The sequence below is a fragment of the Arachis hypogaea genome, chromosome 8 (assembly GCF_003086295.3).
Source record: "Arachis hypogaea cultivar Tifrunner chromosome 8, arahy.Tifrunner.gnm2.J5K5, whole genome shotgun sequence".
In the NCBI taxonomy this organism is placed as follows: Eukaryota; Viridiplantae; Streptophyta; class Magnoliopsida; order Fabales; family Fabaceae; genus Arachis; species Arachis hypogaea.
In genome coordinates, this window is record NC_092043.1 from 29,428,794 (window position 1) to 29,456,244 (window position 27,451).

General features: G+C 34.6%; 2 protein-coding genes across 3 annotated transcripts; one reads left to right on the forward strand and one right to left on the reverse strand.

The window, feature by feature from the left end:
- The first annotated feature begins 616 nt into the window (after positions 1-616).
- On the forward strand, positions 617-2,225 carry LOC112706831 (xyloglucan endotransglucosylase/hydrolase protein 31). The gene is made up of 4 exons (XM_025758342.3): positions 617-898; positions 1,023-1,123; positions 1,324-1,544; positions 1,622-2,225. Exons 1-4 carry the CDS (start codon positions 661-663, stop codon positions 1,980-1,982), a joined length of 921 nt encoding a protein of 306 aa, XP_025614127.1. The 5' UTR covers positions 617-660; the 3' UTR covers positions 1,983-2,225.
- Positions 2,226-3,973: 1,748 nt separating this feature from the next.
- Positions 3,974-7,109, reverse strand: LOC112706832 (probable glucuronoxylan glucuronosyltransferase F8H). Of its 2 annotated transcripts, XM_025758344.3 has the most exons (4): positions 6,973-7,109; positions 5,591-6,265; positions 5,242-5,495; positions 3,974-5,112 (listed from the first exon to the last, which is right to left on the reverse strand). In XM_025758344.3, the coding sequence occupies exons 2-4, from the start codon at positions 6,206-6,208 to the stop codon at positions 4,632-4,634; spliced, it is 1,353 nt and encodes a 450-aa protein (XP_025614129.1). In that variant the 5' UTR covers positions 6,209-6,265; positions 6,973-7,109; the 3' UTR covers positions 3,974-4,631. The 2 variants fall into 2 exon arrangements, with proteins under 2 accessions (XP_025614129.1, XP_025614128.1); XM_025758343.3 differs by lacking the exon at positions 6,973-7,109 and having other exon boundaries at positions 5,591-6,952.
- Between the last annotated feature and the right edge of the window lie 20,342 nt (positions 7,110-27,451).

Here is a 27,451-nt window from a genome sequence, read left to right on the forward strand (position 1 = left end):
CTTTCTAAGAAGCTATTTTGGAGCTTATAGAGAAGTTAAAAAAAATGACTTCTCTCATAATACTTTTACTTTTCATTACATTTCTATAAAATAAGCACTTTTAGAGTTAAAAATTCAAACACAAAATAACTTATTTATAAGTTACTTTTAACAGAGTTATTTAATGTTTAAGTTATTTTATCAAAAAGAGCTTAATTAAGTTGATTACCCAAACTGGACTTAAATTTATTACAGTTGAATAATCAAATTTAAATATATTAATAATCAAATTTATTTATAATAGTATAATAATTTTTTATGAGATACTAAATATATATTTTTTTGAGATATCAAAATTTTTATAAAATGGGACTAATTGATGACCGATTCTTTTTAATGTGAAATTGATATTTAAAAATTATTAAATAATTTCAAAAATTTAATTAAATCATCGTCTAATAATTTTTAACCATGAATTTCATATAAAGATGATTGCTAGTAAATTTTCACCAACTTCACATATTTTTACAAAATAATGTCTAGTATCAGAAATTAGTAACCAACTTTACCAGTCCATAGGAAGCGTGGGGCCCTCCAAAATCCCTATAAATACATAAACATACTCCAACTTTTGGTAGTCCATCAACCCTGCATTTTAAGCAGAGTGACTCTGTTCCAACAATGCCATCATTGCTTTCCTCTTCTCTCCTTCAAATGCCTCCTCTTCTATTCTCTCTTATACTCTCACTCATGCTTTGTGGAATCATTGCTGATGAGTCTCCACCTTCACCTGGCTACTACCCTAGTTCCCAAGTTAGTTCTGTTGCCTTTGATCAAGCTTATAGAAACCTTTGGGGACCTCAGCACCAAAGACTAGACCAATCTGGCTCACTAACTATTTGGCTTGACTCTTACTCTGGTACATTATTAAATAATGTGCTTCCAAAGAAAATGCTTGAAATGACACGTTCATGTAACCATGTAACAACTCTACAGCATTATTATGCTTCTTAGACATTTTGAATTTTTTTTGTTTGAAACAGGAAGTGGATTCAAGTCAATCCGGCCATATCGATCCGGATACTTTGGTGCTGCCATTAAGCTTCAATCTGGTTACACTGCAGGAGTGATTACATGTCTCTATGTGAGAATCATTAGTATATAACTCTTTAATTAAGAATCGACTATACTTCCTATACACTAAAATCAACTATCAAAGTCAACTACCAGTATAAAATACATATTGGAATACAAATTGATTTTAGCGACTGATTTTAGTGTACGAATAACATTTTTTATTAAGAATATATTCATTGTTATTAATTAATTTGGGAATTGGTGTAGCTTTCAAACAACCAAGACTACCCAGGAGACCATGATGAAGTGGACATTGAGTTCCTTGGTACCATCCCAGATAAGCAATATGTGCTGCAGACAAATGTGTTCATGCGAGGAAGCGGAGACAAGAATAATGTGATAGGAAGAGAGATGAGGTTTCACCTTTGGTTCGATCCAACACAAGATTTTCACCACTATGCTATTCTATGGACACCCACTGACATCATGTAATCTTTGTTACATATTCATAACATTATTATTATTTTGTTATTATTATTATTAATATAGATGAATTTGAATGCAGATTTTTGGTGGACGATGTTCCAATAAGGAATTACCCAAGAAAGAATGATGCAACATTCCCTGAAAGAGCAATGTACGTGTACGGATCGATATGGGACGCATCATCATGGGCCACAGAGAATGGGAAATACAAAGCTGATTACAAATACCAACCATTCATTGGAAGATACAAAGATTTCAAGCTCCAAGGTTGCACCACTCAATCCTCCTCCTCATGCCAGCCACCCTCACCTTCACCACCTGGCTACAATTCACTAAGCCCTCAACAGTATAATGCAATGCAATGGGTCCAAAACAATTACTTGGTCTATGACTATTGCCGTGATCCCACTAGAGACCATACCCTTACTCCAGAATGCTAATTAATTATTTATACTCTTCAAGGGGATGGTAATTGAGATGACCCCACCTGCTTGATTAAAGTGTAATTGCAAGGGCAGTTGAGCGTCCAAGCCACCCCCCAACATTCAAGATTGTGATGTATTTGTTGTTTCTGCCAATTGTGTGTTTCATTTCCACTATTACTTATTGAATTAAATAATTCAATTTGGATGCATGTACCAAAATATATATATATACATCAATTTGTATGCTTTTTCTAATAATATTTTCTTTCTATATAATTTTAGTATTTATTTTTTTTAAAAGTAATTAAATCAATGACAGATATATATATAAACAAAAATTCGAATTCATGGTGTGTCATGTATAAGAGAAAAACGGACCATGTTCCCTTGAAAGTTGAAAGTAAGCCGTGTGAAAGAACCTTGAGATGGACTATGTTGCTGAATAATTGGACCCCCCAAAATAACTATATATTCAATATATAACAGAAAATGGTGGTGTTTCTATCACATAGAATTTTCTCAGATCATTATTTTGATTCTCATTACCATGCGAGTATTAGTTTAGGGGTTTTCTATATGTCATGTGATAGACACATTAAACTATATGGCATGAGCAAATTTTATACATGCCTCATTGGCTCCTAGGCCAAGTTGAAGTGTATTTGATATTTCACGTGAACTAATATCGATCTTCCCCCTAAATGGCATCTTACACGGTTTAGTACCATGGATTTCTGTTTGATCTCGTGAATGACCAGAAACCTTACTTTGTCGTTTAATTGTGGCATTGTCAAATGTCACATGAATGGAATTAGGATACTACCATAGTTGCTGCATTTCCCCATGCCTTGTTTAAAAAGAATGATTTGGATTCATGCAACTTCATTGGCTTCACACACTTTCCATTTTGATCCTTTGACTTTGTCACGGCCTCACGGGGGATACAAATACGAAGGCAATGTTTGTTTTTCTCCATTTTCTTTCTCATCATTTTTTTTGTTAGCTACAGTATCTCCTAATTCGACAGGTTAAGGAATAATCTATTATGAATCTGAGATTTAAGGATCTGTCGTTGGCTAATGAATTGCTACATACACAAAGCAGAATTCAAACTTTCAATACTTATTTAAACCGACAAGAGAACTGATTACTCAAACGTTGATTTTCTTTCTTATAATTATTTTGTCACCTCGTTGGGCGCTTTGATTGGTTAATTTTTTTATTTTTATGTTAATGTTTTTTTTCCTATGTTAATCATCTGTGTGAAAATCCTAAACGGAAAAAAAGATGGTCTTTCTTTGGACTTCTTTTTTTTTTGGGTAAGGTCTTTCTTTGGACTTTATCATATCCAATTATTCTAGACCTTCAAATAAAATTGTACTGGATTTGGATGCTAAAGATTAAAGAGATAAGGAAAATATGAAGCCCAAAACTGTAGGGTAATTGCTTCTGGACAAGGGCCTAGCCTATTGAAAAAGTTATCAGTAAGATCTCATTGAAAGGGCCACGTGTTTCTCTCATCTTTATTTGTTGATCCATTTTTATATATTATAAAAAAAATTAAGAAAATTGATCAGCCATGTGATATTGATAATGATAAGGGTCAGTCACCAAAAAAAAAAAGATATTGATAAGGGTCAGTCATCATTTGGTCTTCAATTTCACGAAGCAAAACCGACTTAGAGGTCAGCTCACTCTTCACTTTAAATAAGGGTCGGAATTTGACATGCATACAGCAATTCATTTGATAGCGACAGATTTTTAAATGGATTCTTAAATGGAGTTCAAATCTTTTTGTATTTCTTAGAAATTATTTAGAGAAACAGTACTTTGAAAATTCAATTGAGTTCTTTCACCAATGAGTAAACCATGTTTTGGAAATTTTAAACAAGAAAACAGACACTTATGATTCACGGATTCACGGATTAGGATAGAAACCGAGACTGCACAACTTACTGAAGCTTTGATAGCCAATGTTACTAACATAAGTACATAACACGTTAATAGAGGCGCTCATGCAAGGAAAATAAGTTATTGGGAGTTGGTACAAAAAAGCATTTTGGTACAAGAACAAACAGAGAGAAAAAGACAATGAAAATTACATTCCATTACAGAGTGGCCAGCTAGCTTTTAAGCTTTAGCTACCTACCTATTTTTGAATGCTGACATTAAGCATTCATTCACTCATAAAACTACACTCCAATGTCACCGTTGGATTCTTTCTCCCTCAATTAAATTTCACGTCCATTCCTCACCTTACCCGTGACCACACTTATTCACTGCCTCAATCCAAATAACAACAGACGTACACATTTCAACTTCTGACAATTCATCACTTCTCAGTCCCAACACCAAAAAATATATATATATATATGAATTCATTTAATAATTAGTATGGTTTATTTACATCGGAAAATAATAATTATATAACAATGGTTGCTTTGCCATGTCATAAAGAATAATAAACCCTCCACGTTAGCATTAACGAGCTGGACCAAAAGTCGCTACTCCATAGTTAATATCCATCCATCTACCCTCTGTGTGGTGTGGTCCCCACTGACACATAGTCAGAGACCGAATTCAAAATCGAATAGCTGTCATCCATCATCATATGCAGCCAGCAGCCAGCAATTCCAAGCTGGGAAGAACTTTAACCCGAAAGCCTTACGTGTCACTCTCCAATTCGCCGGAAACCGTAGACCTACCGTAAGACCTACCAAGCTTCTCACTCAGACTAACCAGAGTGTGCCACGTGGCATCCCCTTCCTGCACCTCCTCATTGAACATCAGGGCCCGCCTCGTTCTCGGGTCCCACAGGTTCCTCTGAATCGCCGTGAGGTTAGTCGCTGCCACGCGCTCAAGGATCCTCCCAAGCTTCCCGACGTCCCTCTCCGCCACCCTAACGGAAATATCCGGCCACCTCACGGCAGACGAAAACGGTAACCGAATACCGTCTGAGATAATTACCGGCACGCATCCCAATAAAACTGACTCAACCAGTCTGGGACTCCATGGGGCCCACCCAAGTGGACACAAACAGAAAACAGACCTCGCTATCTCTGACTGGTAACCGGCAAACCTATGCCTCTTGAGGTAAAATCTCCGGTCACCGCTGAATTTACGCCATATCACCGTCCTCACTCTCCTAAAAGAAACAAAAATAGAAAAAAACGTCAATTCAGCAAAAGTTTTTCAGTTAAAATCCAAATGCGGCTTAATTATTGATCAATGATGGGAGTGTGGGGTCATTATTGATTGATTAATAATTACTTACTTGCTGTAAAACCTTCCGCTTATGTTCTTAGGATGAATCTCCATTTTCCCTCGGAAGAACGCAAAAATGTCTCTGCGTCCGTTCGCCGGAGAATTCTTAGCAAGAGTCTTCCGTACACTTTCCGGCGACACGTATGGCGGTATGACTACATTCTCAACTTGTTGGCACGGGTGCTGGTACTCAACGCCGAACGTCTGCAACACTATTGAGTTCTTCATTATTTCCGGTATCCCATGCTGCATCGCCACATCTTCCTTCATTAAGAAAAGAAACAAGAGAGTCAAGTCATTGGAACTAAGGAAGAAAGAAAATGCACGCAAAAAAATGTGTGGAGTTATTAGGTAGTTACGAGGTTGTGGAAACAAGCGCCAAAATCATGGGAAGCGACGAAGACGTGGTCGGATCCGGAGCTGCGGTTCCAGAAAGGGTGGTGTGTGGAGATGAGTTGCACCGCGGAGGAAATGAGGTTGCGGGCGTGTGAGATTGAAGGGAAGCCATTGACGGTGCTGAAGTTGCAGGAGACGTAGACTGGGACGAAGAAGAAGTCAGCTTGGTTGGGGTCAAAGGTTCGAAGGTCGCTGGTCAAGAGTGCTCTGTGAATGGCGACTTCCGACGCAAACAAGTGAGTGCTGCACCTCTCGTTGGTTAACCAATCTGTGTTGTACTTTGATGGGAGCTCGTAGATGAACACCTTCATATTCTTGAGTTTGCTTGCAATGTTGCTGGATTCTGACAGTGTACGAGGTACAACATGGGATTTAACTAAGTTATCGGTTGGTTCTGTTTTTTGGGCGGTGGCGTTGTTGTTATTGGTGATGAGAAAAGAGGTGAAGAAGTAGAGGGAGAGAGAGAGCCATAGAAGCCATTTGTAGTATGTGCAGAAGCAGTTTCTATCTTGTTGTTGCTGTTGATAATGCTGATTGAGCTTGTTGTAGTTGTAGCCATGTTTGTGATGAAAGAGGTTCATCTTCACATACAAGCCCCTACTACTACTACTACTCTTTGGGGGTCTCTGGCTTTTGTGCTGTTGTTCCACCATTATTGAAGAGAACCAAGAAATAAGATAAGAGTAGAAGAGGTACAAACAATTTTATTATTGCTAGCACTTAGCACCAAAAATAAAACAGTTGGAAGCATTTATTATTTATTAGTACGTGTTTTCGATATCTGAATTCCGAGACTTCACTAATTATTGAAGAGGCATTATTTAACTAATAAAAAAACAAGATAGGAAAGAGGAAAGAGAATGGATTTTAGAGGACGATGTTTGTTTTTTGAGAGAGTTGTGACTTGGGCCTTATGTATGTAGCGTTCTTTATTTCTTTTCTACAAATTAAATTAATTTAAATATAATCATGTGATAAGATATGATATGATATGCCAACATGCATGGTTTGGTTCCTGATCAGCATATCAATTAATTAAGCTCTTTTTTGGGTGCATTCATACACCCACAGCTAAGCACCCAACCCAAACTCTAGACTTCAAAACCATTCTAGTGATCATGCATTGCACCACATAAAGCTCTTTTAGTAACATCAACTAACAATAAGACTTAAATACACTACAACATACCATGTGAGAATGAAAATTAAGTTTGGAGTAAACATGTGCAAAAAAAAAAACATTTATCGATTAAATAACATTCTCGAATCCATCAAACTCTAACCGTTAGTCCGTTACTATAGTTTAGTATTGCTTAAGCAAAGTTGGATAAGATAGATGCTTAACTAATTATATAGTATCTTCGATTAGCAGCAATTAATGACCTCATCTTGGACCTGCATAAACAAACAGTTGGAAAGTTTGAAACCAGATCGGAATATTGAAGGAATAGAATAGAATATGAGTAGAATTCAGAATTAAAGGACGCAAAAACTGAAAAGTATAAGAAATAAAGAGGTTGTGGGCCGTAGCATTAGCATATTTGCAAAGCTCCAAAAATAATAAACCCTTTAGCAAATTAATTAGTGTTGATCTCTTATATATAATTAGCTTGTGTATGTCTCGAGCTAAGGTTAAGATAGTAAATATATATATATATATATATATATATATATATATATATATATATATATTAGTAGTATATGGTGACACCTAAAACCAAACGAGATATTTTATGTTAAGGTAACGCCATTGGAGGAATTGATAAGTTTAGGTAAAACTTTTGCCATATAAGCATTGATGCTTATTCGATTGAGCAAAAATGCGTCTTTACTACGTTGCCATCATTGCTTGCTACTAGTGCTGTTTTCGTTGTATCCTTTGTTGTCGCTGGACCTATCATTTGCCAAATGTTGATATGTGTGCTATAATATTAGCTACTATATTTTATAAGTATAACCGCCATAAAACAATTTCTCTATTGAATGGTGGATTATATTCATGAATAATTTTGTTGTAACAAAGAACTTAATTAACCCTTGCTGATTATGAAAATATGCATCGTATCGGCAAGAATAATATTAAGCTTTTATACTATACTTCAAAGTATATTATAATGAGATTGGGGTTGGATGAATTATGACAATACAACTAATAACTTTGAACATAGAATGTCCATGCATGCGCAATTTGACAATTTATAAATATTTATAAACTAATTATATATATAGTCCTTATCAAAAGTAGGAATAAATAATAAGAAGGGAAGGATTAAGGGGCATGGGAAGAGGAGTTTGAGCTGGAAAAAAGGGTCCCGAAGAATTGTTTATGGATTAATCGACCCCACTAACACTGCGATGTGAGCTGTGTGAGCACATGGAGAAGCTCAAAAAGATAGAATCTGGCAATGCAAAATTAAGAGTGTAAAAAGGGTCAATGAAAGTAGCCTTTGGATACGGGAACAAGAACATGTTCCGATGTGTGCATGTGAGAGACGCCAGAGCCAACAATGCAAACAACAAAAGCCTCTCATCCTCATGTGTTCCATTTTCAATGTGTGGGGACTCCACATAGAGTATATTTCCTACCCTATCATATGCTTCACTTGTGTGTACATGCATTTCACTGCTCACTATGCCCATTCAGGCCCCTTTATATTTTATTTCCTAACATTATCACTTTATTCATAACCAAAAACACCACCAAGCTTGTACCATCAGTAGAAGAATAATATTATCATTCATATTTATGCTGCCCACCATACAAAGTGCTTCCTTGCCTATCCATCTTCAACAAGTATAATATATGAAAAAATATATATGTCTATTTTCTTATAAATTTTCAGAATTAAGGCAACATATATATAGTATAGAGTAATAATATTATTGCTTACATTTATTATGTATTTGTTTGGTTGTCATTATTTTGATAAAAAAAATTAATTTTTTTATTTTTTAATGTGTTTGGCAAATTTTTAGTAATAAAAGTAAAAGTACTAGAAAATAAAAAAAAATATCTTTTTTGAACAGTTGTAATTTACATCTTTTTTTAAAAAAAATCTTTTTTCTTTAAAAAAATATTTTTCATATAATAAATAAACAAAAAATACTTTTATATTGTTATACTTATACCCAAATATAATTGATAGATAAAAATATCTTTTTGTACGAGACATCCAAACATAAAATTACTTTTATTTTTCATAAAATCTTTTAAAAAAAATAACTCAAAAAAGATCTTTTCTTAGAAACTCACCTAAACAAACCCTATATCTTACTAATTCTATAACCAAATATGTTATATATTACTCTCACTTTATATTGAAATCAAATTTTTTTCTCTAAAATGAAAGAGCTTTCTCTCTCTCTTTCTAATCTTTATTTCTCTCATTCTTTTACTCACTCTATCTCTTTTATATATCATTATTAATGACTAATTATAAATTTAACAATTAAAATCTATAACATGACATTTTTTAATTATAATTAAAATTAAATTCAAATTAAAATTAAAATATAGCTATATTATATTACTAATTTAACAACTAAAATTTATCACATGACACTTTCTTATTAAAATTGAGATAAAATTAATAAATTCTCTTTTTCCATCCTCTTATCTACCTCTCTCCCATTTTCTATTTTTTTCCTACCATTCCAACTCTATATATAACTTATAACTTATAATTTATAATTTATATTTTGTATTACTAGTTTGACAAACCAATATATCACGAGATATTCTTTCATAATGACTAAAATAAATTTTTTTCTCCAAAATTAACAAACTCTTCATCTCATTCTTTTTCTTTATCTTTTTTCTCTCATTCTCTATCTATCTCTCTAAATTTTTGTTTCTATAAAAAATAAAATTAATAAAATAATATCATTTAAATAAATTCATAAAATTATAAAAAAATAATTCCATAATATTATTCACATAAAATTATTATTATTATTATTATTATTATTATTATTATTATTATTATTATTATTATTATATGCACATTATTATAGTTTTTTTATTTGATTTTAAATTTTTATCATTTATCTTTGTAATTTATATTTTTATTTCTCTTATTATAAATATTTAGTATATATAATTTAGAGAAAATACTAATGTTATGATTAATAATTAGAATCAAGATTTAATTGTTTCAAAAAAATGATTTTACTTTAATTTTATAACTACTAATATAATAATTTTTTACTAATGTTTAATTATATATTATATTTATAAGAAAAATATTATTTTTAAATAACAAACATAAAAATTAATTATTTTATTTATACAATATATTTAACACCTAATCAAACGTAAACATATATACATTAAATTTTTGTATGTTTTAGATAATTAATATTAAAATAAATTATTAGTAAAAAATTAAGATGGTCTAAATATGGGATATCACAATAAAAAATACAGCTCTTTTATTTAAATAATAGTAAAAATACTCGAACGAGCATAAGCTAAGCCAATGTAAAAGAGGATAGTCTCTTCTTGTAATGAAGATCTTATTATGTCATATGAGAATCAGTCTCAAAGCCAAAAATCAAGAGGGCCTTTACTTAGGAAAAGAATGTTTATTCACGACCTATTCTGCTTCTGTTTCTATCGCCATTTCTGTATATTTTAATTTCTAAAATAAGTACGATTTTAAAACCAAGTTAAATTTTAAGAATAATTTTATATACAAAAAAGATTATAGACAAAAAAATTTTTGACGTATACCTTAAATACCAAAATCGTTCTTAATTATTATTTATATATATAAATTGATTTAGTAGATAATTTTCAGTGTGTTATAGTATTTGTTATTACATCCATATATATAAATTCATGGTTAAAATTTTTTTCTCGGTTTTTGTGAACTAAAAATCAAATTTATTTTTACCGACTGAATGAAGAAGCATGAAGAGTGATCATCAATAACAGCTTAAATCAAATAATTTTATATCTATAGCTATAGTTTCAATATAGTTTCAATAACAGCTTATTGTTGGGTGCCATAATTTCTTAGCCTCGAATATTGTATTGCGAATTTGTGACCATTTGTATAAGAAAAAATACGTAACCTTTATTAGGCTTTTAGTTTTAGCTACCTAGGTTTTATTTGTCATTTTTGCTGATCCACCCGTTACAACTTAGTCGTAGCTGTTATATAACTAATAATTTGGATATCAAAACTATTCTATATATAATTTAATATCATATCCGATAAAAGAATTTTATATCTGTTATTACTAAATAGTTATAAGACATGTTTGACTTATAAAATAACACAAATAAAGAAGATACCTTCTAAATCCATTTTTTAATCTTGTATCAACTGTTTTAAATACTAATTTGGATATTAGATTAAAATGCCTTTTATAGATATATACACTTTTTATTATGTTTTATCCGAATTATAACTCATAACATCCGAAAATTACAAGTAATCATTTAAAAATGGACAAACTATAAAAAAAGAAGTCAATTTTCCGGACAAGAACAATTATATTTCTTATCACTACCAAAGCAAGAAAAAATAACTAAAACCTCAAAATAGGTAGGTTAATTTAAGAAGAAAGATAATAATCTTTTTATAATGCTTAAAATTATATCCATAAAAAAATTACTACAATTAGCTTTTATAATATTATATTAAATTTTATTAAAAATAATGCATAGTTATTTTAAAATATCATCTTTGACTTTTTAATTTTTTTTAGAAAAATAATTTAAGCCAGACTAAATACTAATTATACTGTGGTTTATACATATTTTTCTCATTAACACAATCAAATATTTCCCTTTCAATTTATCCAAAAATAATTAATAAATCACAAAATAAATTAAAAAAATGACATATAAATTAAAACTACAGAAAATACATATATATTTTAATAAATATCTTGCCATGTTTTTCTACTTTAATTGTATTTTATTGCCAGCATGTGTCTCTTCCCCTTAATAGTATAATAAGATCAATACACTGAGAAAAGGAAGTTCAAAAAAAAGAAAGAAATAAAAAACAAAAGAAAGAACAAAGATTCATCTCCACATGTGTGGTGACTGTGGGTCTTCCTAATGCGTGGGAAAGAGACTGCAACGAGAGCTCTGATCAATAGGCCATGACAAGGTTAAGTTTAAAAAACCTAGAAGGAGATTGATTTCTGCTCGCATAGTTGATGACAGATAGAATTCTAGCAAGAAATTTGAAAAACGGTAACAATTTCTAAGGAATCGGAGTGACGAAGCTCTACATGTCTCTCTCTCTATATATATATATATAAAGACTACTAAGACTTAGACGTATCTCTGATCGTATTTTTAATAATTTTCAAGACTCTACTTGATATCCACATTAAAATTCGAGACAATTGTAAACCGTCGATTTTTTAATAGAAGAGTTAGATTTTATGTTACAAGTTGTTGTGTGTGTGCAGGTGATGAAGATAGATTAGTTTAGAATTTCTCAAAAGAAAAAAGTTTCTGGTTAGATTACTGGTGAACACAGTTTGAAAAGAAAAGTTAAGTATGTCAGAATTCAAACATTGTTTTGATAATATCGGAAGAGGATTAGTTCTCTCAAGAGTGGAGATGATAACATAGTTTATTATTGTTGGCAAACTTAATACAAAGATGAGAGTGGTGAAGGTGAAGAGTCCTAAGTTTAAACGAAGTAAATTGTGGTGGAAAAACGGTGAGAAAAGGCAATGCATATGGAAGGGATTAGATCTAAAAACTTTCTTTGATTCATGGTGTGATCAAAATGAAACAAAATGTGGAAGACAATTTTGGATCAATTTATGCTTTGCAAAAGTGTGGACAATATGGAGAATTAGAAATCTTAATCTCTTTGAAAATAAAGAATTTCAACAGGATGAAGTTTGAGAGATAATAAAACACCATTGGAGTGAATGAAAAAAATTGAATGCTTAGTCCCCTCATGAGAAGTTGAGACCGATTAATAGGAGTGAAAGAATAGGCCATAGGAAACACTATGAAGGAAAAAAGAGTGTTTTTTTGTCTCAAGGAAAAAAGGAGTTGGTAATTATGTATAGAGTATATTCATAAAAAATATGTGACTGCAGGGTGGTTATCTCTTGAACCATAATAAATAATAATAACGTGCTTGTTTTTTTTTTTTTGAATTTGTAGGTATAGGATGTAATGCGGGTGCAGCTATGCTTGGTGTAGAATGTGACAATTTATTCTTGAAGAGGAGTCAGGATCATTGAATGAAGTAGTATTCCTATCTAAAGACCAATATTTGGTGAGATGGTCAAAAAAGGTGAATACATATTCGATGCTAAACTTTGAGAGAAATAAATTTATGAATCTAATATAAAAGATTGGGCCTTTAATATTTCATCAGGAGATGTTAAAGAATTTAGTGATATTACCATAAAAATTTTATAATTGTTTTTATATAAAAATATTTTTTTTATTCTTAAATGATGAATTGTATAATTAGATTTTGATATGTTATAAAAGTATGATTTTTATTTAAAATATGACTAAATAAATAAATTATATTTTTAAATAAAACATCATAAAAAATATTTTTATTATCTTCATCCGAATAATTGTCAAAAAATTTTACTTACTAGAAAGTTTGAAAAAGAATAACAACACAACAAAATTCAATTAAAATAACGCATTGCAACTCATAGAAATTAACTAGGGTAGAGACCCGTGCTATCCACGGACATGAACAAAATAATCACATACAATTATCCTCTATAAAAAACTAATTGATAAATATAAATAATGTAGCTTTAAACAAAAAAATTACATTTTATGGGATAACGATAACTGAATCACATTGTGCAAGAATTACATTCATCATTAAAATATAAAGAATATGAAATCATAAAATATTATTAAAAGGCAGAAAACTCACCTGTAATTAACTTCACATGAAATTATTTTTGGATGGATGACATGTGTTACCATTTGATTTTAAAAAAATTGGTTTATTTTATACAAATAATTTAATTAAAAAACTAATTAATATAACTATGATGTTAGATTTTTCAGTGTATTTTATTTTAAAAATAAATTGACTAATTTAAATTGAGAAATTGTAGTTAATTATTTATTATATAATTTTTTTAATCAAAATTATAATTAAAAATTATTAACAAATTATCTAATATATTGGACCAGCTCAATATTAATAAGTTTTTTTTTATAAAATATAAAAAAATTTAATTCTAAAAAAAATTATGTTATTTTTTAGGGTAAAAAACCCAAATGAGCCAAGGGCAGCTCATTTTAACCCAAATCAGCCAAATCAAACTTTGATACCTCAATCCACCATAACTCATATTTATGTAATTCGAATCAATAGGATTCGAATCATCTTTCCACGTAATTCGAATTGACTCCATTCGAATTACTTGCAAGAACTTTTTCATAGTAATTCGAAACGATAAGCTTCGAATTAGGATAGTGTAGTTCGATTATATTAATTCGAATTAGTGGGAGAATGGTACGCGAGTGATTTTCGAATCAAATTGATTCGAATTAGGTGTAGTTGGTGGGAGTTAGTAATTCGAATCTAATTGATTCGAATTACAAGGGTTTCGGGTATATAAGGAGTTCGAACCAAGTTCATTCGAATCACTTTCTCATTCCCATACCCCACCAAATCCCAGAGAAAACGACCAACATTTGGGCCGAGTAAGACCGGAGCGGCATATTCAGGCGATGGGAGACGATCCTGGGAGGCTTTATCGTTTGGATGGAGTTGCTCATATCGCCGGGGTGATCAACGACGAGGTTAGTGGTTTATGATGTTGCGTTGTTGATAGTGATTTCTGTTAGTGGTTTATGGTAGTGGTTGATGAAAGCAGTTTATGATAGTGCCATTTGTCCGTGTCTTATGATAGTGGTTTAGTGATAGTGGTATTTGTTATTGGTTTTTGATAATGGTTTATGTTATTGTTAGTGGTTTAGGATAGTGGTTTAGGAAAGTGGTTTGGGATAGCGGTTTAGGATAGGGGTTTAGGATAGTGGTTTAGGCAAGTGGTTTTTGTTAATGGTTTTTTATAGTGGTTTATGTTAGTGTTAGCGGTTTAGGATAGTGGTGTGGGCAAGTGGTTTTTTTTAATGGTTTTTTATAATGGTTTACGTCAGTGTTAGCGGTTTACGATAGTGGTGTAGGGAGGTGGTTTTTGGTTTTTGTGTTAGTGGGTTTTGTTATTGGTTTTTGTTAGGGGTTTTTGTTAATGGTTTTTGATAGTGATTTTAGTGACGGTTAGTGGTTTAGGGTAGTGGTTTATGATAGAGGTATGTGGTAGCTGTTTTTGTTAACGGTTTTACTTGTTAGTGATTGTTGTATTTGTTAATGGTTTTTTCACGTGGTTTGTGTTAGCTGTTTCTGAAGACAATATTGATAATTCATTTACTATATGTTGAGTTTTACGATTTATTTTTCGGTTCCTTATGAAGTAAATTGTATATGTTAGTGGTTTGTGCATATGTTCTAATTGTGCGGTTTATCTACTGCCCAGCCTCGGCGTTGCATATCCAGTGTTAGGCGGCAGCAGGGGATGCGTCTTGATGAGAAGTACGTTCCGTACTTGCAGATGGTCGGCTTGTACCATCTTGCGAGACTGAACTTGCAGATGGCCGGCTTGTACCATCGGCGTTCACAAGAAGCCTCCGGGTATCTTTGCCCTTGAAGGTGAGGGCGAAATTCGCTGCAACGTGTCGAATGCAGAATGCCCGGTATGCAGACGGAGGTAGCCATCCCCCATCAGGTACCTCAAGTGCTGCCTTGATGCCGTTGTGCCTATCTGAAATAACTAACAGACCTGGCTGAGGTGTCACGTGCTGACGGAGGTGGGAGAGAAAGAAGGACCATGACTGAGCATTCTCACCCTCAACTAGTGCGAATGCCACAGGGAGTATGTTGGAATTCCCGTCCTGTGCAATCGCCACAAGCAACGTTCCCCCATACTTGCCATATAGATGGGTGCCGTCAATACTCACCAACGGCTTGCAATGACGAAATACTTCGATACAAGGGGGAAAAGTCCAGAACATCCTATGAAAATAAGCCTGAGACTCGTCCACCTGTCCACCCACTCGAACAGGGCAGGTCCTGAGGACTGCTACAATGCCAGGCATAGTCAACCGAACTCCTAAGACCCACCGAGGGAGCTCGTTGTACAACTCATCCCAGTCCCCGTAGATGATTGCGACCGCCTTCTGCTTCGCCATCCACACCCTCCTGTATGTAGGCCTGAAGCCAAAGTGAGCTGCCGTTGCATTTAGAAGCACCTTGATGTTCACGGATGCATCAGCCCTAACCATTGGCATGATGAATGTCGCTATCACGTGGTAGTCCAAGCTCCTATGGTCGCTGGAGATGGAGGTGGCGAGACAGGTATGCGGCCCGTTGTACCGCTTGACTTCCCAGATGCCTTTGCGTTGTCGGAGGCTCAGCCTAATCAACCATGTGCACCCATTCCCAAACTCATAACACTTTCCCACGTACATGCGATAGTCAGACTCAACTACCTTGTACTGTACCACTCGGCGGATGCTGTACGTCTTGACACTCAACAGCGCCTCATCTTTATCCTGGAATTGTTAACCAACCTGGAACTCTGTCATACCGGCAGACCCTTCAGTATCTCTAGCGCCAAATCCAGCTAGCTGCCCAGGATGTTCGTCCTGCCTCATGGCATCCAGATCCAAAGATGAAAAATGGGGTGGGTACTGATGTGTGCCAGAACTAGAACCACCAGTAGGCCTTATCGGATCACTCGCTCCAACATCATCGCCGCTTTCATCAGCGATAATATCCGGCTCGATTTCATCATCATCTGGATCATCACACAATCCCTCTCCAACACCAGCCGGTGGAGGACACTGTACTTCAGTCGGATGATGTTCCCCATATCCAACCTCGTCTCCAACATTGCCGCCGAGATCAACAGCAAACGATGGGGAGGCGGCAGGCTGGACCGCTGCCTCATACACTGGAACAGAGGAAGAAGCAACCGCAGGTCTCGAGCTCGAACCGGCCGCCGTGGCTATAGTGTTGGCATTCCGGTTCGACCCACCAGAGCTAGATACCATGTCGACGAACTTCGCCAACAGCTCTGGTGTCCTCACCTCGGGAAATTGCCTACGAGAGAGAAACATGACCTGCAAGTCCTCATCACTCCCGATCATGAAACAATCATACTTCACCGTATCGTGGAGCACCGTGATTGGAATGCGATAGAAAAACTTCTTCACCCTTTTCACTCCTTCCAGACCAAGTTTTCCAAGCACGGAGCTAACGAGAGCATCGTAACTGGTCGTTGGGCTCACGATAATACATAGAGGATCCATATCCGTGAACTTCATGCCAGACCGAGTTTTTCTCTTAATCGATCCTCTGTGGTGTACTAGCACTAGAAAACTATCCTCACTAGCCATCTCACCTCTTTGTTCACAGCAACATGATTTCCCACCATATATATAGAAAATCACTCCAAACTAATTCGCATCAACTTCATTCGCACAATATATATATAATTCGAATCAATTACATTCGAATTACCCAGTATTAGTAATTCGAATCAATATGTCTCGAAATATGCAATTCTTCACCATTTCATACTAATTCGAATTAATATAGTTCGATTTATATTTTGGTGGTTTAAATCTTATTGATTCGAATTATGTGTTAGTTTTCATGCATAATTCGAATCAAATCGATTCGAATTACGTGTGACTACGCTTGCATAATTCGGCCCAATTCAATTCGAACTACGTTGAAAGATTGACAAATATTAATTCGAATTCAATCAATTCGAATTATGTGCGAGGCTAATTCGAATCCTATTGATTCGAATTATATAAATATCTAATCTGGTGGATTGTTGTAGCAAAGTTTCATTTGGCGGATTTGGGTAAATTTGAGCTGGCCTTGGCTCATTTAAGTTTTTTGCCCTATTTTTTAGGATTTAATTTTCTTATTGTGTTTTTACAAAGTTTGCACAAAATTCACCTATACTAAACTTATTTATTTACGTAAAATTTATTTATGGACTCAACAAACTTGTTTACATTTTAATACGATTTGAATTATCTTAGTATATTTTTATTTTTTTAATCAATTTAATTTTATCTAAATAATTAGAATTTTAAATTATAAATTTTGTATTAGTTTGTAATTTAAATTTAAATAGATATGATTTAAATTAATGATTTATAAAATTATATGTATTCGTATTATTGTATTCATATGATTAATTATATTTATCCATTTAAAAAAATAATGGTTGTTAATTTTTTTATTTAAATACATTCATATTATTTTTAAATTAAAAGAATATACTTATTTAAAATAATATAATTACGTTTAATTAAATTTAAAAAATTTTTAAATAATAAGAGTATGTTAATTTAAAATTTTAAAATTTAAAATTTTAAATAAACCTACTTATATTAATTTTAAATTTTATTTAAAATAATACGAATATATTTATTTAAGTTAAAAAATTAAAATAAAAAGAGTACATTTATTTAAAAAATTAATTTAAAAATAATATAAGTGTATTTATTTGTTAGTTTTTTTTAGCGACTTATATTTATTTGTTAGTTAAAAATTAACAACGGTAGTTTTTTTTAAAATTAAATAAATATAATTAATCATATGAGTACAATAATACGATTATACAATTTTATAAATCATTAATTTAAATTATATCTATTTAAATTTTAAATTACAAACTAATAAAATTTTATAATTTAAAATTCTAATTATTTAAATAAAATTAAATTGATTAAAAAATAAAAATATACTAATACAATTCAAATTGTATTAAAACATAAATAAGTTTGCTGAGTCATAAACAAATTTTACGTAAATAAATAAGTTTAGTCAATGTGATAGGTGAATTTTGTGCAAACTTTATCAAAACACAATAAAAAAATTAAATCCTAAAAAATAACATGATTTTTTTAGAATTAAATTTTTTATATTTTATAATAGAAATAAAAAATTTGATTAACATTGAGCTGGTCCAATATACTAGAGAATTTTGTTTTTTTAATGATTTTTAATTATAATTTTGGTTAAAAAAAATTATATAGTAAACAATTAACTACAATCTCTCAATTTAAATTAGTCGGTTTGTTTTTAAAATAAAATATGGTAAAAAAATTAACATCATAGCTATATGAATTGGTTTTTTAATTAAATAATTTGTATAAAATAAACCGATTTTTTTAAAACCAAATAATAACAAGTGTCATCTATTCAAAAACAACTTTATGTAAAGTCGACTGTAGGTGAGTTTCCATCTTATTAAAACCCTCCCTGAAAATAACAAATATAATATTATTCCCTAGGCAGTTTTCTCTTGGATTTGATTCTGGACAAAGCAAATATAACAACAAAATTAAATTTTTGTATAACTCTTGTCAAAGAGAATTAGTTTAATTATTAATAGAGTGTCATTGAAAATAACTAAAAGATGAAATGTTTGTTTGATTAACGTAAATATTAAAAAGTTTTGTATAATAAGAACATGAAGACACAAACTATTAGATATAATGCATATTAAAAAACAGTATGCAGAGAAAATAAGTTAATCTTTGAGTTCAATAAAAAGAAACACAATAGTAATATTTGTGAAGTCATAAATTCCACAAATAAAGAAATCCGTGTGAAGGTAAAAAAATTCCTGCCATATGATAATATGATAATTGCTCAATTGAATGTACTATCATGCAGAAAATTAGAAAATCAAATGCCGCATTAAGTAATACTTAAAAGGAAATAAATAATAAATTATCAGCAAATATTATAAAATGTCTAATATAGCAAAATTTCGTATTCAAAAAATAACCTGCATTATGTATTATATACCAGTAAACAATTTTATAGAATCACTATATAGTTTACCTTAAAAATTTTTATATGAAAACATAGTTTACACAAATAAAAAAAATGCTTTCATTTAAATGATTCCTTGCAAAGCATAATAAAAAAGTTTCATTCATTCATTCAGATCAGAGAGATATAACACTCAAAAATTAACTAACATATTCATTAAGAACTAAGAAGCACAAAGAAAAAACCAACCGTGCAAGTTATGAGTCAATTCACATCAGAAAATAGCAAAACTGCCAATAGAAATGGTAGCTACACTTTATTGTTATTTTTCATACCTTATAAAATTAAAAAAAATGAACATACTTATAAATTCAAACAGAGACTAATAATTTGAAAAAACATATTATTCCTTCTTCTTTGAAATATAACTGGGAACCACTTCCAATGAATGTCTGTAAAATGAACTGCGATGCAAGCGTTTTTGAAAATGAGCAATTAGTTGGCTTTGGATGTATTATTAGAGACAGCATGGGAATTTGGATAAAAGGTTGTTCTGCCAGTATACCTCTTTCTAGTGTTCTCTGTTGTAAGCTTCATGCTATTTGGAGAGTGCTTGTTATGGCTTGGGATTGCGAGTGCAAAGAGGTCATATGTGAAACTGATAATCTTGATGCGTTTCTTCTTGTTTCGCGAGGCACAACCAGCATGATTAGGAATGACTCTGATCTGCTTGACAAAATCAAAGAGATGCTCCAGCGCAATTGGACAGCTACTTTAGTACTCATCCAGCGAACAGCAAACAAAGCGGCTGATTTAATGGCTAAGACTTCTATTTTAAACAAGCAGGTGTATCTAGAATGGTTACTGCCTCCTAATAATTTAGACATTATTATTAGATAGGAGTACTACCCTTTTTCTTAGGTCTTTTTTTTCTGTTATGTTCAGCCACCAAAAAAGAGACTAATAATTTGAATAAGAGAAAATTATTATTTTCTTAAATGATAAATACAAAAAGAACTTGTGAAAAAAAAAGACACACGTCATACTTGTAACACTAATTTATTGCACTTACTTGTAACACTAAGTACTATTAGTCTATATGTAGATAGAGAGACTGAGAATTAACAAACTAAGCAAATAAAAGGATATAAATATATCTAAAGAATAAAATACGACAATTATTTGGAATCTGAATGATGATGCACAAAAAGTAGCAAACCATAAATTGATTGATGATGAAAATTTGTAAAGATGAGAAATGAAACTACGTGTGCTAACATATATATATATATATATTCTCTATTACTCAGTTGCTACTTGTACCTTTACATTAAGTCTTCATAAAAATCAATTTTACATCATATTTAAACAGACATACAATATTATTCTCTAATCTACCTAGCTAGCTATACTACGCATCATGCTATTAGTTGAAGTAGGAGATAATTAAAAAATAGAAAAAATTAACTTTACACATGTTTAATTTAGTAGATGATTATGCTAATTAACTAAGAACCGAACTTGTGAAAGGAAGTAAAGCAAAGCAGTATATTATTATTACAGGTGATGAAAATGTTCGAAAAGCCAAATAAAGAGAGAGAAATATGAAGAATGAACAATTCAAATTAACAAACAACCTCTTTGAATTCTAAAATATAAATGAAGTGCCCAATGAAACTATTCAATCACTCATAAAACATAAAAATAAATGAAAAGAAATGAAAGCAATTGTAATGATTTTTAAGTACGACTACTTAGAATTCAGCTAGAAGTTACCAGTGAATTCCTATAAATGATTTTAAATTGAGCAATTCTCATACAAAATATTTTGAAACAAATAAATACTGTTAAGCCACTCATATGGACAGCTTTTTGGAAATAGAGGTAGTAACTAATTATATAGTTGAAAAAAAAAGAAAGTGTTCATACTCTGACCCAACACTAAGGCCCAGGTCAAAGTAAGCTAAAAGATCCAATCCATAAATTGGCCTCCATACGTAACCGACCTCCTCAGAAGAGGTCGTATTTAACACAGACTTCACTCCAAGGAAGTCAGGATCAAAGGTTAGCTGGCAGATAACACTTATTCGAATAAGAAACTATCCCTAAAATCTCTCAACCCACTTCTAGGAGGCATATCTCAACTTCCCTAAGATAAAGGGACAGTTATCCTCCTTAAAAGGTAGAACTACTCTAACGGTGGTTATTGGTTCACCACTATAAATACACTGACACCCCTCAGGTATCTCTAAGTCCAATTACTCTCTAAACCTGCTTAGCCCCTTGCTGACTTAGTCATCGGAGTGTCTTTGCAGGTACCACCCCCATTCCTTTATACACACAAATCGGATGGAGACTCCCTGACGCAAACCTGGTAGGAGACTTCCTCCTTCAGACGATTGGGCCAACCCAACGAATGCAACCCAATAATCTCCAGTTACCCAACGTAACATTGGCGCCGTTGTCGGGGACCCGAGAGATCAACCAGTAATGGCGGACGACTCGCACGAACATGGCCACACAGCGTCCGATTCTGAGCAAGAGAATCAGGATGTTGGAAATAATGACGGCGATGCTGACACTCACCAAGGGGTGACCAACCAGCATAGAGAAGGCACCTCAGGGTTGAAAAAACCAAAGGCTAACTCCTCTGAAGGGCACGAATCAGGAAAGGAGGGACAACCCCATGCAGCTAATTTCATGGGATTGTTCCACGGCCACCAAGGGCGCCTGGAGCAATTAGAACAAGAGCTGGAACGACAACGGGAAGCAGAGAGAAACTTGAGGAACGAGATAGAGCGATGAAAGGAGCTTGAGGAAAAGCTCATGAAGTTGGAGTCTGCTCTTAAAGGTTGAAACTCTCGCAGTGATCGGGAGGATTCTCCCCTGGGGGGAACAGATCCGTTCAGTAAGGATATCATGAGGGCAAAAGGTTCCAAAGAACTTTAAAAGTCCTGACATGGACCTCTACGACAGAACCACTGATCCAAAGCATCATTTAAGCAACTTTAAAAGTCGGATGCATTTGTCTGACGCCTCTGATACTACTCGCTGCAAGACTTTTCTAACAACCCTTACGAAAGCAACGATGAAGTGGTTCGATGGCCTCCCCCCAAGGTCAGTCACTAGCTTCGACAACCTATCACGGAAATTCCATATGCGGTTCTCTATCCAGAAAGATAAAGTAAAACACGCATCAAGCCTCCCGAGAGTGAAATAGGAGGTCGGAGAACCTTTGAGAGACTACATGGAAAGATTCAACAAAGCGTGTTTGGAAATCCAAGATCTGCGCACTGAAGCGGTAATTATGGGCCTAGTAAATAGACTCCGAGAAGGTTCCTTCTCCTAGTCCATCTCAAAAAGGCACCCGACCTCCCTAAGCGATGTACAGGAAAGAGCCGAGAAGTACATCAATATGGAGAAAAATGCCAGGCTCCAAGAGCCAAGTTAGCGACCTGGGCTCTCTCACTCATCAAAAGATAAAGAGAGAGAGCCCAAGGAAAAAGAGGAAGTCGGCCCTGAGAGGCCTAGGAGATACCACTCCTATACTCATCTACGAGTTTCCCTAGTTGATGTCTACAGGAAAATTTGTCATACTGAAAGACTACCTCCCCCTAGGCCTATCAAAAATAAGAAGGGGGGAGTCGTGACGACTATTGCGAGTACCATAAGTTATATGGTCACTCAACAAATGATTGTTACGACCTTAAAAATGTGATAGAAAAGCTGGCCAGGGAAGGTCGGCTGGACAGATATCTCATGGAAAGGTCGGACCATCATGGCAAGAGAAAGCGAGACAACGAGGATCAAAGAAATTCACCACCACAAGCCCCGGAAAGACATACATATGATCTCGGAGGGATTCGCTGGAGGCGGCCTCACAAAGTCATCTCGCAAGAGACACTTGAAGGAAGTCTACCAGGTAGGGGGGCCCCGACCTCCCTAGCATCTCTTTCACTAAAGAAGATGGGCAAGGCATCATTCCTCGACATGACAATCCAGTAGTGATAACCATGGTTCTTGCCAACGCCCCCATCTTTACAGAACCTTGGTGGATCAGGGAAGCTTAGCGACATCATGTTCAAACCAGCATTTGATAAGTTGAGATTAGCGAAAAGGAGTTAAGAGCTTATCCTAATACTCTGTATGGGCTGGGGGACACTCCAATAAAACAACTAGGATTCATACCCCTACACGCAACTTTTGGAAAAGGGGTGAAATCCAAAACTCTGAGCATCAACTTCATAGTTGTCGATGTGGATTCAGCCTATAATGCCCTAATAGGCAAGACCACCCTAAATCGGCTCGAAGCAGTGGTGTCCACCCCCCCACCTTTGCATGAAATTTCCAATGCCAGAGGAAATAGCAACCATCAAGGGAGGCCAGAAACTAGCGAGGAAATGCTACAATGAAAGGCTAAACTTGAGAGGAAAGGGCAAGGAGGTTCACACCATAAAGCTCGGTGGAGTTAGAGCTAAGGAAAAATTGCGACCACAACCAGGGGAAAAAACTGAACAAGTACAGGTTGGGAAAGATGAAGAAAAAAATACCAACATATGAGCCAATTTAAAAGAAGATCTGAAACAAAAACTTATAAGGCTCCTACAACAAATTATGACCTCTTCGCCTGGAAAGCCTCCGACATGCCAGGGATCGATCCCGAACTCATGTCGCATAAATTGTCAATATACCCCGAATCGCGACCTGACCAGCAAAGAAGACGAAAGCTCGAACCCGAGCGAGCACAAGTGGTGGAAGAGCAAGTGCAAGCCCTCCTAGAAGCCGGCTTCATCAAAGAGGTTAAATATTTGGCGTGGCTAGCAAATGTGGTGCTGGTCAAAAAGCAAAATGGCAAGTGGAGGATGTGCATCGATTACACCGACCTGAACAAAGCGTGTTCTAAAGACCCATATCCACTCCCAAATATTGACACCCTAGTAGACTACAGTTCGGGGTACCAATACTTGTCATTTATGGATGCATGCTCGAGATATAATCAAATTTCGATGTGTAAGCCGGATCAAGAAAAGACATATTTCATCATGCCAAGAGCAAACTATTACTATGTGGTCATGCCCTTTGGGTCAAAAAATGCAGGAGCCACATACCAAAGGCTGATGAATAAGGTGTTTGCACCTCACCTTGGGAGTCTGATGGAAGTCTATGTAGACGATATGCTAGTAAAGACCAAGGATGAGGCTGACCTCTCGCAAGTCTTCAACACTATTAGGATGCATGGGAAGAGGTTGAATCCCGCAAAGTGCACATTCGCAGTAGAGGCAGGAAAATTTCTAAGATTTATACTTACATAAAGAGGAATTGAAGCCAACCCCGATAAGTGCAAAGCAGTCCTAGAAATGAAAAGTCCGACTTGATTAAGAGAGGTCCAGCAGTTGAATGGCCAACTTGCAGCCCTCTCCAGGTTTTTGGCTGGATCAGCATTAAGATCCCTACCTCTCTTCTTCCTACTAAGAAAAGGATGCCAGTTCAAATGGACTCCTGAGTGCGAAGAAGTATTCTAGGAATTCAAAAGGTTTTTAAACCAACCTCCCGTTCTGACCCGACCTAAAGTTGGAGAAGAACTCATCCTGTATTTATCCGTAGCCAACAAAGCTGTAGCATCAGCTCTAATACGGGAAGATGAGGTCGGACAACATCTTGTATACTTCACCAGCAAAGTTCTACAAGGCCCTGAATTGAGGTATAAAAAATTTGAGAAGTTTGCATACGTCTTAATTATGGCCTCTTGAAGGTTACGACTTTATTTTCAAACTCACACAATAAAAGTTCGAACAAACCAGCCCATGAAGCAAATCCTCCAGAAGACGGATATTATGGGCAGAATGGTTCAGTAGGCAATAGAGCTATTCGAGTTCGACTTAAAGTACGAAACTCGGACGGTAATTAAAGCCCAATTCCTCACCGACTTCGTGGCGGAATATGCAGGAGATCAAGAGGAAGCCTCCACTACATGGGAGTTATACGTAGATGGATCCTCAAACAAGATTAGAAGCGGTATAGAAATAATATTAGACAACCAAGAGGAAAATCAAATAAAAGTCTCAAATTCGAATTCCCCGCCTCCAACAATCAGGCAGAATATGAAGCCTTGATTGCAGGACTAAAGCTGGCAGAAGAGGTCGGTGCAACCAAAGTAGTTGTGTTCAGCGACTCCCAGGTGGTGACCTCCCAGATAAATGGAGAGTATCAAGTTAAAGACCCCAATATAAAAAGGTACTTAGACAAAATCTTGGAGTATCTTAGGAGTTTTGCAGAAACCGAGGTCAAACACATAACTCGGGATCTCAATAGTAGAGCAGACGCCCTCTCCAAGCTAGCAAATACAAAATCAGAGCGGAACAACAAAAGCTTGATCCAAGAAACTCTCCAAGAAACCTCTTTCGCAAAAGCAGATGTCAAGCAAGATGTCTTTAAAATTTCTGGATTAGACCTCGGATGGATGAATCCACTTATTGAATACTTGAAATTCGACATCCTACCCAAAGGGGAAAAAGAGGCAAAGAAAATCCAGAGGGAAGCACAAAACTATACTTTGGTGAAAAATATCCTCTATAAAAGGGGGATATCAACACCATTATTGAAGTGCGTCCCGACTTCAAAGACAGCGGAATTACTTGAGGAGGTCCATAATGGTATCTGCGGGAATCATCTCGGAGCAAGGTCATTAGCTAGGAAAGTTATCCGAGCAGGATTCTACTGGCCAACCTTGCAAAAAGATGCCACCGAATTCGTGAAGAAGTGTTAGCCATGTCAAATGCACGCAAACTTCCACGTTGCTCCCCCCGAAGAGCTCATTAGTATAACTTCTCCATGGCCTTTTGCAAAATGGGGATTGGACCTGCTAGGACCCTTTTCCCAAGCACCTAAATAAGTAAAATATCTAATAGTGGGAGTAGACTACTTCACGAAGTGGAGAGAAGCAGAACCATTAGCTACTATCACGGCCCAAAGAAGTCGGAAATTCTTCTACAAGAACATCATCACAAGGTATGGGGTACCTCACTCCATCACCACTGATAATGGCACTCAGTTCACCGACCTTACCTTCAAAAACCTAGTAGCCAATATGAAGATCAAGCGTCAGTTCACCTCGGTAGAGCACCCACAAGCGAATGGGCAAGCCGAGGCGGCTAACAAGGTCATACTGGTTGGGTTGAAGAAAATGTTGCAAGATACAAACAGAGCCTGGGTTGAAGAACTCCCTCAAGTACTATGGGCTTATCGGACAACACCTCAGTCGGCCACAGGGGAAACACTCTTCCGACTTGCTTATGGCATAGAAGCCATGATACCAGTTGAAATCAACGAGCAAAGTCCAAGGGTGAGCTTCTACGATGAGGTTGGAAACATACAGGGACACAAAGAAGAACTTGAGCTACTCCCTGAAATCCGAGAACAAGCCCATATAAGAGAAGCAGCATTGAAACAAAGGATAACAAATAGATATAACAAGAAAGTCATTCGAAAAAGCTTTACTCCAAACGACTTGGTCTTGATTAGAAATGACATTGGAGTTAACAGGTCTGGGGAAGGAAAGCTTGCTGCTAATTGGAAAGGACCATACAAAATTAGTGAGGTCTTAGGAAAAGGCTACTGCAAGGTGACCGACTTGAACGGCACCGAACTACCTAGGTCGTGGCATGCTTGTAATATGAAAAGGTATTATAGTTAAGAGCGAACTCCATTCCCTGATGCACTCTTTTTCCGACTTCATGGTTTTTTCCCAAAGAAAGGATTTTTCCTGAAGGGGGTTTTTAACAAGGCATCAAAGTGGAGACTAAGGGGCAATAACTTTTAAACCCCTTAGTAGCGAAAAAGTACCTTTGACAAATAAATAAATATCTTTTTCTACGTCTCTTTATAAATTCCATTAAGATATTATCATTCTTTCTACGAAACGCGCCAAACTTAAGCTTGACAAAACATGAAAATCCCATAACCGACCTAAGTGGTCGTCAGGATAAAACG

Coding starts and splice junctions, on each gene's coding strand:
- LOC112706831 (XM_025758342.3), top strand. CDS start 661: ATGCCATCATTGCTTTCCTCTTCTCTCCTTCAAATGCCTCCTCTTCTA. Junction 1,124..1,323: donor GAGTGATTACATGTCTCTAT/GTGAGAATCATT, acceptor GAATTGGTGTAG/CTTTCAAACAACCAAGACTA. Junction 1,545..1,621: donor TGGACACCCACTGACATCAT/GTAATCTTTGTT, acceptor ATTTGAATGCAG/ATTTTTGGTGGACGATGTTC.
- LOC112706832 (XM_025758343.3), bottom strand. CDS start 6,280: ATGGTGGAACAACAGCACAAAAGCCAGAGACCCCCAAAGAGTAGTAGT. Junction 5,496..5,590: donor GCGCTTGTTTCCACAACCTC/GTAACTACCTAA, acceptor TTCTTAATGAAG/GAAGATGTGGCGATGCAGCA. Junction 5,113..5,241: donor AGCGGAAGGTTTTACAGCAA/GTAAGTAATTAT, acceptor TGTTTCTTTTAG/GAGAGTGAGGACGGTGATAT.